This window comes from Populus trichocarpa, chromosome 7, assembly GCF_000002775.5.
Source record: "Populus trichocarpa isolate Nisqually-1 chromosome 7, P.trichocarpa_v4.1, whole genome shotgun sequence".
Classification (NCBI taxonomy): Eukaryota; Viridiplantae; Streptophyta; class Magnoliopsida; order Malpighiales; family Salicaceae; genus Populus; species Populus trichocarpa.
The window spans coordinates 5,038,912-5,054,391 of record NC_037291.2 but is presented as its reverse complement, the minus strand read 5'-3'; the positions used below and the strand labels follow the sequence as shown (position 1 = coordinate 5,054,391).

Here is a 15,480-nt window from a genome sequence, read left to right as displayed (position 1 = left end):
TATGTTTCTCTTTTTCATTATGTTTACCTAAGTTTATTATGTCAAGGTGAAAAGGTTTCACTAATGGTGTTAGGATAAGTATAATATAAACTCAATATGGACTTCAATGATTATATCCTTAACAACTTGCTATTAACATGTCTTATCATTTTTATCTAATTAATTTTTAATACCTTACTTGTTAAATGGTTAATCTAGATTTGTGTTGTATAACACTTGGTACAACAAATGCTTGACACTTTCATAGCCAACCGTATGGTATAACCTACACATGTGCTATGAAAGGAACTTGATTTGTTGTTAACATAAGTTAGCATCATGAATTCCTGACAATATTTAAAAGTTTGGTGTTACTTGAATAAGATAATTAATATGATCATGTTAATAATTTATAATGAGCTATTAATGACAAATCATTCGATAGGAACCTCCTTTATGTGTGGTTTCTAGTTGAGTAATAAAAAAGAGTTTATATTATACTTATTTGAAATATCATTAGTGGATCCTCTAACCTTGACAACTGTTTTTATCATTGTTTAATCTTCACATTAATCTTACATCTCAAAGTCCTCTTTAACTCACCATCACCACCACCACCACCACCACCACCACCATCATCTTATTATTATTATTATTATTATTATTATAGTTAACCTCCCTATGGTTCGACCCCGATCTTACCGGGATATTTATTACTTCAACACTCCTGCACTTGGGAGAAGACATCAATCTTTTTATCGTGTCAACGTATTTAGGGTGCTAATAAATTCCCTTTACGCAATCAGTCTCCGTGCCCGATTTCTGAGACTAGTTAGGGTTCCTAATGATCAAAATATTAAGTGACAACTCTCATCCCTGTCTCCTTCATTTCCTGATTTATACATCCTAGAGTGGACACATCGTCGCAACGCTGCACACGTGCGACAAGCATAATTTCAAATAAACACAATGTTGAAAGATAAATTCAAAAAAAAAAAGTCAATAAGAAAAAAATGAGAAAAAATTGGAGGCATCTGAGTTAACTCATCAAACTTGTGGTTTAGGTCATGATAATGAGATAACCTTATAAAAAATAAAATGAAAGAAATTATTGAGATCAATTCCCAATAAATCTAATATTGAATGATGAAATTGGAATTAAAACATTGATTAAAAAAAGAATATAAAAAAGGACTTCAATGAACCTGAGCTAATCTGTCAAACCCTTGACCCAAGTTATGAGGTGAAGACAACCTTATAGAAAGCAAACCAAAACAAATCATGAAGATTAATTCTCAATCAACCCAATGTTAAAGGATGAAATTGAAAAAAAAAAGTCAATTAGAAAAAATAGGAAAAAAAACTCTAATCAATCGAGGTAACCTATTAAACTTGTAGTTTGCGTTATGAGACTATGATAACCTCATACAAAAGTCAATTATAAAATCCGATCTCCAACAAATCTAATATTGAATGATGAAATTCATGTTAGTTAAGTATGTCTTGTAACCAATCGGTTGGTTACACGTGACATTATTATATTCAAGTAAATACATGTTTATTATTAATAAAGACTTAATTTATCTTTAATATTCATATAATATTAGATTAATAAATCTAGAGTATTTATAAAGTCCATGAGACAAAAATGTTTTACAAAGGAAATTATAAAATTGTTATAATTATAGGATTCTTATTGCATCAAAGCATTTTTACTAAAATGTTCCTTGTTGATGTTCTTTTAAATACTGGATATTTATTAGAGCTGTAAAGACTTATATATATATTATATTCTTTCTTTTATAAAATGAAGCAGCTGTTATCATAAGTTGAGGTATAAGGAATACCTATAACTAATATATAGGTACTTGTTATAAGACATATACACTGAACTGACCTGCATGAAAATTTTATATAGAGAGATCACATATGTCTATGGAAAGGCTCACGTGACAGTTGTGTAAGTGATCCTTAGACTTGAGATCACTAAGTCATCTTATATAGAAAATTATATGCTTTGATCTTGTTACATGTTATCTTAAGCGAGGTAACAAAAAGGCAGATATTGAGTGTAGCATGAACTATATGAAGGTACTTGAGTGATCAAGAGAGAATTCATCACCCTAGGTGAATTAGAAAAAAGGTTTCATCTATTCTCAAATAGTATTGACTGAGAAATCATTAGCCAATATGGAATGAGATTTGAAAAAAGTTTCAAATATTATTCAAATGATCAATAACTATTATATAGAGAACACACATGATTTAACATGACAGACATACTTCATGCTTTAATGTTAAATCATAACATTATTGATGAAAAGATATTAATTACGCTGAGAAACTGATTAATAAAAGGTTAAGTCAAACCACTAATGACTTTTCTAATATTTGAGGGATCATGACACGTTGTTAGACAATGCACCTGATTTTCAAATATAAATTAATCAATTGTTGAATTGATAATAAATTAAATTGTTGAATTTATTTAATTTTATTTAATTAGAATTATAATTTATATTTGGACCAACATATTAGGAACCCAATGAGTCATACACATTAAGAACCATTAGTCAGAAATTAAACTAGGATGATTTAATTTTAAGTATGACTTGATTAAAATATATTTTAGAAATTAAGGACTAGAATATAATTAATACAACGGTTGTATTTCTAAACCTAAAAAAATCAAGTAAGGACTTGATTGATTAAATTTATAAAATTATCCTTAAATAATATATGAATATAATTTAAGGGGTAAATATATATTTTATCATTTATAGAGTTTTTAGGATTCCCTATAAATATAAAGCTAAGCCTGTTATTTTGAAAGTGAAAAAGATGAGTGGTTGTCTATTAGACAGAAAAACTATGTAAACATAATTTTATAGCTAACACTCTCTGTAGGCATAGCAATCCCTCTCTTCTAAATAGGGATTTAAGAGATTTCTTACAGGTAGTTCGTGTGGATTACCTTTAGAGGCCGGACAATTAGATGGCTTGTGGTTTGCGATAACCTAACCTTTAAGGAATTATTCAAACCTCAAAAAGATAAGATATTTAGGTAATAAATCTCTAAATAACTCTAGATCTATCTAACGGGATCATATGATCTTCTAAATAATTTTATTTTATAGTTTCCATTGTGTGTATGATATTTAGGAACCCAACATTTGAAATTAAAGAAAAAAACATAGATTAAAAAAATTATTCAAATAAATAGTGTTTTATGAAAAGTTAGCTCGAATGTATTTTGTGTGCTCATGGTAGATTGGATTAACAGTAATGTGAAGTGCATTCTAGTTGTTACAAAAAAGTATTATGAGACTTTTGTGAGAGTTAACAATATATTAATACCAATGGATTGTCTTTGTAAAAGAACATAGAAGATAGTATGTTTCTTCTTAGTTTTCTAGGAAATAGGAGATTGGCTAAGCATAATGAAATAACCAATAGTAGACCTTATTATTAGAGTGTAGCCAATCCAATCGAACTTAGAGTATTTATTTAGTTGCAGTTCACTAATGGTGACATTCGCCTTACTGTGTAAAGGCAAATTGATATGGTTATAAAGAAATATAGTCGGAGAACTTTGAAAAAGGCCAAATTGTCTAGTAGCTAGGTTCTGGTAATGACTTTCTACCTTGATAGCTCTATAAACAAAGATTATGATAAGTTTGTATGTCAAGATAGCTACCTAATATTTGAGATTTGAGATTCTTTTTAGATAAAACCACACTCAAAGTACATAGTTAATACTAAGAAGGTTCATACTTTTTGTTGTAGAAAATGGCTTTAATCATAAGAAGTTCTCTCAATAGAGATCATTTCATACATGATGGTAGAAAAATAAGTGATGAGAAAAGACATAACAAGGCTATAAAAGTGGCTATAAGAAAATGACTTGGCATAAATCAGGGTTAGAAATTCTGAAATAACAAGAAGGGAAATAAATTGTAACCTAAAGTATAACAAATCACAAAGGGCTGCCAATAGACCAGAAAGGTTTTCATCAATAACATCATGAAAATTATTAAATATAATTTCTAAAAACATAGGAGCATGAGCTAAAGGTTTATCATGCTTAAAGAAAAGTATAACTAAACTTAAATAGCTATTGCTAATGATAACACTCTTACAAACCACTAGATATAGATAAATCCAAATTAAATAAAACCTGAATTTCATGGCAACAAGGTTGTCACCTTTAAAGAGTTCTAGTGCAAACTTTTCAAAGGACTCTCCAAACTTCATAGTCATTGGTAACTCCATTTACCTTTCTAGTGTGATGGTTAAAAGACGAGACTGAGTAATATAGACAATCATACCTGGAAATCCCAAAGCTATAAGCATTTCACATAAAAAAGAGGGGTTAAGTGGTGGAAAACAACAAATAGTGAGATCAAAAAAGACTTTTAAACATTGATTTCTCTATTTTTCTCTAATAAAATCATGCTTTAACAAAGTAGATTAAAAATTATTGACAACAAAATAGGGGAAGGCCATGATTTGGTGGGGTTAACAATATATCTAGAAAAGAAATCACAACTGAATCGGGTCGATTTTAAAGAATGGAATAAAGAAGGTGTTGTGTGATTAGGGATTTTCAATACAACATCTTTAACTACATGAGGAATTTTTAGGTAAGTTGGAACTTTATGGATTGCAGGACCCATAATATGATAAATGGGTGTTTAGATTAACAGAAGGTTGAAATGAAAGAACTTCATTAGAATAAGGATTAAGAAGCTCAAGATGAAAGAACTCTTGATAGGAAGGAAGGTACAAACTTTTGTGAGTCTCTGGGATTGCTATCATTTAGGGAATAAAAAGGGTTGGAACTTTGTCTATAATTTTTTTTGATGAATATCTAGAGGTCACTTTCTTAGAAATTCTTTTAGGGTTTGTTTAAAGTAATTAAAACAAAAGGAGATTGTATAAATAATATAAGACAAAAAAGGGGTAAATAGACTTTTAATAGAGTAAAAGAGGAAATGGTTTTAAAATTCAAATTATCATGTAAAATTCATGGGTGTAGATTGAAATTTGAAAATATCTTGGGAAAAAGCAATGACGAAATAGTGAGATGGACTTAATAAGTGCTTCTATATTAAAACAAGTATAGGCTTAAATAAAAGACAAGACTTGATTATGGGTTGAACTAGGTGGATATAATAATCAGAGTTTTGAAGTTTGGATTAGTGAAAAGAAAAGACAAACTAGGGGAAAGATATGACCCAGACTTGCAAAAAGAAACTAATTAAAAACAAATGAGATAATAAAGATGGGATGTTTCAATCATGCATTATTTAAGTGAGAAGTGAGGAGAAAGTGAGTAGTTAACAAACAATTATTTATGACTTTTCCTATATAAACCAAGGATGAATGAAGATAGAAACAATGACAATAACAACAACAACAATTATTCAACATTTGCTACGTAATTGAAATAAGATTTTTTTCAAGCTCTTTAAAACTTGTTCATCAATAGGCTTGTAACCTAGTAGGTGATAATCAATAAGAATATAACTTGTAGTAGACAGTTTATATGCTGATAATTTATGGGCGATAATTAACAGGCTTGTAATAGTAGGTTTGCAGTTTCCATTGTAATCTAGTAGGCTTGTAGTTTTCATTACCAAAAAACACCATATATATATATATCAATTCGTGTTTTCGAATTCTAGTGCGTGTTTGTAATCGATTGAAGAATCATCCAATGAATATAAGTTCCTTAATCTTGAGTTGTTAAGTTATATTTTACACTCAGATTATTTGATTACTCAACAAGTTTTAATTTACTTTCTGCATATTAAAATGCCATAAGGGTTTTAATACATTGTTACAAGTTTGGAACTGTAAGTTTGGAGTTATAAGAATAATGCCTAGAGTTTAGATCGTTAACATTAAATTTAACATCTAACTTTGAAATTTAAAGTCCTTTTAATTGAGGCAAACACTAAAAAACCTAAAACACTCTCCTTGTTGTAGTTAATTTTGCTTTTTTAACATGTTAAGATTGAGGAGATTGAATAGGAATGGGTGATATGAATGTTTTATTTTCTTGTTGTGATAGGATTAGGGCTTCAATGCCACTAAAGTTAGGCACGTTAGGAAGAGGTGTTTTGTTTTTGCTTTGATTGAAAAGAGAATTGGATCCATGTCATGAGCAGTAAGCAGAAAGACTATTATACAGTGACTGAGGTGATATTCAAGAAACAAAATTAATCTTCATACAAAATAACATCTCAAGATATAAAATTTTTCTAACTGAGCAAAGAGCATACTCGATATCCCTTTTGATCATAAGGATATCTAACGAGTATATAACAAAATGCACTACTTCAAACTTGTCCTAGAATCATCATGAACATAGTAAAGACACCCCCAAATTATGTGAATCATTTAGGAAGGTAAGCCCTTGTGGCTCTAGAATAGCCATCATTAATAACGAGAAAATAATTTATACCATTATATATTATGTTTTTGTCATAAATTACAATGAATCAACTCAAACCAAGAAATTGAGGCAATATTTTCTAAGTGGGTTGGGCCAACATGTATACCCAAATCCACAAAAAACTCCAAAAAATAATCGAGAGGCCCATTCAAGAGCCGAGGAACCCACAAGTATGCCAAGAAGTTTTAAAATCCTAGGAATCTAACATGACTTCTTGTGTTCCTCTCAAAGTGATTCCTTTTTTAAACGACAGGAATCACGCTCTCAAAAGATTGAGGTAAGTATAAAAATACATTCACCTGAATATCTGTAATTTTAGTATTAAGCGGATAGATTTGCCTATATTTTGTTTAGGACAAACATTAAATAAACTGGGTATTATTGATTTGGTTTATGAAATATTTTTATATTAATTTAATTCTTAAACTATTTTGATTTTTTATGTTAAAGACTTTTGTTAAAATCATTTAATATAATACAATAAGTTCCCTATAATTTTGCAATAATAATAATAATAATAATAATAATAATAATAATAATAATAATAATAATTTGAATGGAAATATGGATGAAAACTTTTTAAAAAGGATGAAATTTTTTAATTAAGAACTAGTTAAAGCTTGAGGTTTAAATTAATATAAGAAATGTTTTCATAAAGAAATTGAGATATTTTTTAGATCCATTTTTTTTAATAATTACATAAATCCTTCATGGGTTATAAACCTACATCATCTAACATCTTGATTTATAGATTATAAAACTATTAATACAAAACTACAAATACAAAAACATGAATAACAAAGCGAATTCATGCAAAATATGAATTATACAAAGACATAAAAAATTAGGAAATTAGGAAAAAAAGTGAAATAAAACTCAAATATTTCAAACAAAGTAAAGACATTATTTTTGGACTGATTATTGGTGGCAAACCTAAAATCAACAACAAAATAATTTGTTAATGTAAGACTAGTTGTTATGATTTTATTTTTGTAATTTTAGAAACAACCCAACAAAGTTTGTCTAAATAATTCTAAAATCAAGATATAACAGAAATATATCTCAAGAATAAAAGATTTTTATATTTGAGTTGTCGAATCCAAGATTTGATGAAAACCCTAATTTTGTTTTTTGGCTAAACCTTATTTTTTCTATTTTTGGGATTTCTTTGATCTCTCTTCCTTTTCTTTTTGAATTGTAAACAACCAAATCACAAGTAATCTTCCTCTCTCTTTTTTACTTTTACAGCAACTTGATTCTAAATTATAATAACGATGAAATAACGTGGATATAGATATAACATGAAATTACAACAACTAAAAGATAAATAGATATAACATGATTTTAAAGCATTGCTCTGATATCAATTGATATGAAACCTGTGGATATAGAGATCCAAAAACCCATAATCAAATCGACTCTTTCCAAAAAAGTTAAATTCAGGCTTGTGATTGAGATTGACACAATGATAACCTGTACTGAGGTATTGAGACTATAAAAATCAAACCCTCACCTAACACCTATAAAGAGACATGAATGAGTAGTATGAAAAAGGCCATAAAACTTGGTTAATTCTTTGATAAGTTAAAGTAGTTCAATGAAAAACTAAATTAAAAGGAATCCTCTTATAATCACACAATAGATTATTCTGAAATCAAAGTCTATAAAAAATAACCTTATTTATATAGATAAAAACATTTGAAACAAAGATGGAAAAATAATAAAAGAGCTCTAAATAAAATAGAAAAAAGAATCTTAAATCAACTAGAAACCTAATATAATTCTTACATATTAGCTTTTGGATCTTATCGCAAGGCCTCTCTAATATCCAATAACTATGAAAGTCTAACTATATATAAAACAAGGCCTTTGTAACTTTTTTTTGTAAAACTTCAGCCCAATCCAATGGTCAAATAAAAAATTATGTTTGTTGGTGTAAAACTATGCATTAAAAAATAATTCCAAAAATTGCCTCTTAAGTTCTTTAAATGATAAAGAAACCTTGTCAATAAGGAAATCCACAAAAAAAAAAAGGGAAAAACAAGTTGTTGACATGGAAAATCTTGCCAAAATAATTTCAATTGTTACTATCTATGATGTCCTTGTAGAAAAGAAATCCTTGTTAAATAAGAAGTCCATAAATTATAAGGAAACAAATAGCCAAACCATACATCAATTTCTAGCCTAACTTCAAACACTTCATTCTCTCTTATCTAGATGAATTAATGGTCTTACCATATATGGATGGAAAGCTTAAGATGTCTAGTCATTAGCTCAACTAGAAAGTCCACCTGTAGCTCCAAATATATCCTAAATAGTACACAAATGTCTAATTTGGTAGATTTACAACTTGTTAAATCAAATATCCAGAACCATCCCAATCAATTCTTCTTGGTCTCTCTTAGTTAATAAATCCAATTTGTACCTCTAATGGATCCTTTGGTGATGCTCATTGATTCGCATTAAAATAAAAAAAGGTTAAAAACAATCATGAACATGGAAATCGATCAGGAAAAATATAAAGCAATTAACAAAGGGGATTAGAAACCATGATTATCTAGGAGAGCCAGAATATGTGATTGACCAGAAAAAGGTAATCAACCATAGCGATAAAGGTTCACATAATTAACTAGAAGATCAAGTCCTACTCTGAATAAAGGTTTGTGTCAGATACTAGCAAAATTTGCAAATAAGTAAGGAAATATGTGACTGCTTAGAAGGAGATGGGTTGATAGGAATACAAATTGTATTAAGATTTATAGTATAAGCTCTTGATTTGTTATGAGAAGTTTGTATAAAATTAGGAATTGAAGTTCATGTAAAATTCAAACTCTATATCAATTAAAAAATGTTATTTAGTATTTGAAAAACATGGTCAGCCCCATATATCTTTTTATATCAATATATAACTTTCTATATGCAATTTTTCTTCTAAAATTTATTTTATATATCTTTTTTTAGTATTGCTTCCATTTCCTTTCTCTTACAAGCATTTTTTTTTTACATTCATGCTTTATTTATTTTCTCATCCTTCTACCATTGTTCTTGTTTTTCTTAACTTTATGTGAGATAAATTTACCTTTTTTAAGGTTTAAAATCTTGAGATACGTACACTTTATTAGATTTTGTGAGGCCGCTACTTGTCTTCATTTGAGATTAAGTTCCTAAATATAGTTTCTTTTTAATTAAAAGGAAAAATAGAAAAACAAATAATATATTGATCATAGAATTAATGGTTAGTCAAATGATTAATTAGCAATCAGTCACATAATTATATGTCGGATCACCTTAAATCACTTAAATTATATCAACTTTAATGTGATTATTAATTAATACATATGACTTAATTTAAGTGGATAGATACAAAATGGTAGCTACTAGAGTAGTTTTTGAATAGTAAAAAACTCTAATATTTTAGGAACACCCAGCACTCCACACACACACACACACACACACACACACACACACACACATATATATATATACACACGCCGTTCAATTATTTTCTGTGTAATTCATCAAATTAGTTTATCAGCTCTCATTCTCCACACGTATATTATATAATTATTTTTTTTCTTATAAACTACTATGGTTTTATTTATTTCTTTATTGATGTTGTTGATACCAACAATTGAACCATTGTTGGATAATGGGAAATATAACACCAATGCACCGGCTTCATTAAACATTTTACAACAACTAAACAACTTTTTAAAATTTTGTACAATTAAAATATTATTTTTTTTAATTGATTTTTTTTTACATTTAAAATTTGAATGATATTGCGTAAAATTTGAAAATTATGATTAAATTATCTTATTTATTGTTAAAATATAAAATAAATCTTATTAGCACTATATTGAAATTAAGAGTATATATAAAAATAATGCAAATTAAGTCAAGATTTGTGATGATTAATAATAGAAAAATACAAGATTCACATATATCTATCTTATATTATTACTAGGATTAAAAAGATTAATAAAACATTTACGTATCTTTTTATATAGTCTAGGAGTAATTAATTTGGGAAATCTATTTTATATCATGTACGTAGGGCTCTTTATGTAGGGTTTTTTTAATAGATTTTTTCTTTTTATATGGATTATTGAAAAATTAAATATATATTTTGATGGATTTAATGCTATTGTGTGTAAAAATGAAATGTAATTTTTTCTTTATTTTTTTAAGAAAAGAACAACAACAAAGAGACGAGAGAAATGAATTGCATTCTCGTGATGTAAGTGAATCCATCATTTCGGGTCCATGGTTTCTCTAATACAAATGGTACACGGCAAGAAATCTAATAATCAGGAATGGACAAGCAATGGACAATACATGTGATCAGAGGGCATCGAACATTTTATCTATGGATTAGAAAATTTCATCAACCTAGAGTTTTTTTAAAATTAATTTCCTGTTCATCCACAATTAATTAATTAATTCTTGAAACATGTTAATTTTTTTAGTTAGTAAGAAGAAATCTATGATAATATTATTACACATCAATCAAAATTAAATCTGTATTTTGAAATATCTTAATAATTAATGCATTCTTTACTTGGACCTAATTATTTTATAAATTCTCTTGGATGTAATAATATTTCTTGTTTGAAATTGCTAATCTCGATAAAACGGTGGATGCTCAAAATTTTTGTATTACCCTGAGGACTCACTGATTTGTTGCAGCTTTTTCTCTCTCTTTTGCTTCTTTTGCTGGCTAGGGCTTGGACTCACTTATTTTATGTCTTTTTTTTTAATTAACTTTGAATAGGAAAATACCTAATTACTTGGAATAAGGGATGATGGTATGATGTTTATGACTATTAAATTTGAACAAAATAATAAATTCAATGCAATAACTAGAATAAGAGTTATAAATAATAAATTAGTTTCTCTAATTTTGTAAAACTAGTTTGTAAATTTATTTGTAACTTAATACTCTTTATCCATTTCATGTTTTTTTTTTAAAATTTATTTTGTTCTTAAGAAATAGAAAAAGGAAAAAAATGTAGCTGATATGGAAAAAATATATATTTTTTAACAAAACATTATTAAATTAAACATGATTAACACTTATCAAGAAACTAATTAATTAGTTTTTAAAACTAATAGAAAATTTAACACAAAAAAAAAGGGGGAATACACTGAACCTCTTCAAGATAGACAAACAGTACAAGGAAAGAATTATTGGATTCCTGATTAGCAACTCTGTAACTTTCTGGGCTGCTAATGAAACAGTGCAAACTGGAAAGGAGACAGAAGGAAGCGTTTCATACAGCACTCCCTTGTAAATCATCAGAGCAAGTAGAGATTATTCTCTTTCTAAGATATCCTCCCCAATTATTTGTCTTTACTTTTTCTTCTTCTTTTTTCCTTTCTCTTTCAACATCTCTCCCATGTGTGTGCTTTTGTAGCAGTCACGAATTGCCATTTTCACTGCTATCACGCCCCCACATACATAAAGCTTCAAGTGTCACGCCTCAATCATGACATGCACCTCCACCACCACCACGGCCTTCGTTTTTCATCATTTCCTCTCTTCACCTTGGCTTCCATTTCTCTATCTTCTTTAATTTTTACTTGTTGTATAAAAAAATGGTGGATCGAATAACGATAACAACACGCTGTTCATATACAAGTCAACGTTCCTATTTATTCATAACTTGGAATCCAACTGTGTGTATTAATTCTCTCACTTGTATCATCTATATATCTTATAACACAAAGTTGCCGAAATGTAGCAAATCACCCTTCTTTTTTCTCTTCTTTCTTTAATTTCCAGTGACTTTCTTCTTCTTTTTTCTCTCAAAAACTCATGGAATTAAATGTTAAACAATTGGAACTTAGAATCAAAACATTCTTTATAAAACCAAAAATTCATAAACTAAATCTTTATCGGCCAAAATGAAGTTATTTTTGTGATAGAATTAATAAAAAGACCCTATTTGTTTTTTGTTTTTTTTTTATTTGGTCTTTCTTCTTTAAACCGTTTTTTATACTATAAATTTAAATTGGTCTCTAATTCAATTTTTAAAGTTTATAAAAAAAAACATTGAATTTAAGAATATATATGCGAAGAAAAAAAATCCCAACGCATATACTATTATTAATATAACCCGCAAAGATAAAATTGAAAAGGAATAAAATTCGATGATAAAAACAAAAAATTAAAAAGGTGACCATAATGAATTTAGGCAACTGTAAAGCAATGAAAAGTAAAAACCGATGTTCTTGTAGTTGTATTGTGTACTGTGTAATGGTCCTAATGGAGCCATGCAGTTCATTTTGAATTTGGAGTGGTCTTTTGCTTCCCCTGAGTTATTTTTTTATATATAAAATCCATAACCAGCTAGTGTTTTAGGTTAGGTTTTAACAGCCTCAACACTCTCCAGAGACCAAGACCTGTGGTCCTAGTTAACAGTGCCATTTCACAGCAATAACAAATATATAAGTAAGAAAACGAAAATTCAAAATTAAAGAAAAAGTGAATCCAGAAAACAAAAGGCAGAGAAAAAGATAATGATAAAAGGAATACAGGCATGCTGCGAGAGGCATTGTTCTTAAAAAAGAGTCTAGACAGCTTCCTCTTCATGGTCAAGATAGGTAGCATGTGAAAGATCCTTTATCCACTCAAACGTTCGATGACGTGACATAGCTTGCTTTCCCTCCTGCTGCTTTTGCACCATTCTTTTCTTCATCTTCAACTCTTGCAGCTTCTCCTCTAGCTCCATGGACCCTCTTTCACCTTTATCATTATTGCCATTTCCTGCGCTATGACTCCTACTGTTACTGCTTTTCACGACAACAATATTATTGTTCAATGGAACTGGTTTCACTGTGCTAACTGAACAGCTACATCCACTTAACAACCCTCCTCTTTTCTCCAACAAACTCCGTTTTCCCATCTTCTTCCCACTATCATTGCTATTATGTCTACTCTCGTTCTTGATCTTCCGACTGCTTTTACTGTTGCCATTGCTAACGTTAATTTTGCTACACTTGTTGATGCTTGAATTGCTGCTACTAGAGCTACTATTCCTACTAACATAATTACGAACCTTGAGATCTTCAAATTCAATCTCTGGTGTACGGACCAAACCCAGTCTAAAAAAGTCCCAAACCGAAGAATTTCTTGGTTTGCTACTAGCTGCATTCCCCATCGAGGCACTGGAAAGTCTAATTTGAGGCTTTGGACTTGGATGTGTAAGGAACTGGTTTTGAATTATTGGCTTTATCATTCTTGTGCTGGCGATGGCAGAGCTTGTGCTGGTGCTGCTTGATGAGTAATGACTTCTGCTACTACTGCTTCTGCTACTGAAACTTGTTAAACCACCAAGTGAATTGTGGTCCATGGACTCTGACCTTGATAGGCAGTGGCATGGGTTCAAGCTGGTATCATTCTTGAACTTGTTAACACCACTTTCTGAGCTAACTGAGAGACGAAGAGGGAGAATTTGGCCTTGAAAGAATATATCATCAGCTGCACACATGTCTGATTTGTTAGAAAGAGAGCCATCACCACCCCTGAAGGGACCAAAGTCGAAATCCTCTTGATTTGTTTCGGTTTCTTTATGAGCTTCTTGATCCCTGGTTGACTGGTTGTTCTCTCCTTTCACCATATTGACCGGTAAATCACACAGTGATAATGATTCTTCCTCTTCCTGATCTTGATCTTCTTCGTCTTGAGCACTACGGTCTGGATGTTCCCATTTCTCTTCTAAGGAACTTGTTGCCATTTCTACAAGGTAAAACTAACTAAAGGTTTGGGTTCAGATACTGTCGGGGTCCTCCTGTGAAGTCATAAAAGGATAAAGGGATTAAGAATTATATATACACAGAGAAGAAGTTATTTGAATATGAGAAAGAAACATAGATTTTGAATAAGGTTGCATAAGAAAGAGGCAGGGACAAGTGGAATATAAAGAAGTAAAAGCTAGCATTCAAGAAATGAATAGGGAAATGGACAAGTCAGTGAGAGAGCTGCAAGCTACCCAAATAATCTGTTTTTCCATAGCCATATGGGACCAAAACACAAAGTGTAGCTACTTATAGCCGGCCATTACCTGCGATAGGATGTCTGATCTCTCGTTTTTAGAATATTATAGGATGGTGGTGGTGCTCATGTGGGGCTAGGGACAGTTCTGGCATGAGATATTTTGTATGGTGACTTTGTGTTTTCTTTTACAATATTGGAAATTTAACTCAGTTCAGTGTCACAATGTGTTGGACAGCTTTGTTCGACACTGGAGGTTAATAAGAAGATTCATTTTATGCATCGAAAACTGTTTGGTTTTATTTGTTAAAGCAAACTAGCTAGTTTCCTCTAGGTAAATAATTACATCAACTTTTCTGTAGTTTAATTGTTTTTTTTTCCCCTTATTTTCTGAGAAATCACATTTTATATTATCAACTTTATTAAATTTATAATACTTTACATCATCCTCCGGTTTTCAATTTAATGGCTAAAGAATCTTTGTTGTTCAAAATAATAAAATTACCACTAATAATTGTCACCACAACATGAAAGTTGTCATTTAAAAAAATATATATATATATATAACAAATTCAATCCTTCTTCCTATAATATTTCCAGTGAACAAACCGTTAACAAACGATCTCCCTCGTCCCTTAAAATTTATAGCAAACACAAACATCAAATCAAAGAACACACCAACATAAATTTTCTCAACAAATCTTCACTATTTCAAGTAAGTCACCTTACACAATTATTACAAAAAAACTCACCATTTTACAAGTCTAATCTAACAAAATCCATTACAAACACTGTCAACACAAAATCCATTACACTTATAATTAAAAACAACCCAAAATTTTTTGATAATCAACAATATCCCAAAATTTACAGCACAAAGTTGAATATGTGTCTTTATATTCATCAAATGCTAATAATAGCCTTCAAACTTGAAACAACTTGGATGGACTAAAGTTCAAGAATAGAAAGTACACAAAATATGGAAAAAAGACAACTATAAAGATATCAGAGTCAAATGCTAGTAAAAACAAGCTATTATATAGAT

The 15,480-nt window shown here is 29.5% G+C and overlaps 1 protein-coding gene across 1 annotated transcript; it reads right to left on the bottom strand.

Annotated features, from left to right (window-relative positions):
- Positions 1-12,890: 12,890 nt before the first annotated feature.
- On the bottom strand, positions 12,891-14,525 carry LOC18109844 (uncharacterized). Its single transcript, XM_024605172.2, has 2 exons — positions 14,434-14,525; positions 12,891-14,232 (listed from the first exon to the last, which is right to left on the bottom strand). Exon 2 carries the CDS (start codon positions 14,176-14,178, stop codon positions 13,015-13,017), a length of 1,164 nt encoding a protein of 387 aa, XP_024460940.1. The 5' UTR covers positions 14,179-14,232; positions 14,434-14,525; the 3' UTR covers positions 12,891-13,014.
- Between the last annotated feature and the right edge of the window lie 955 nt (positions 14,526-15,480).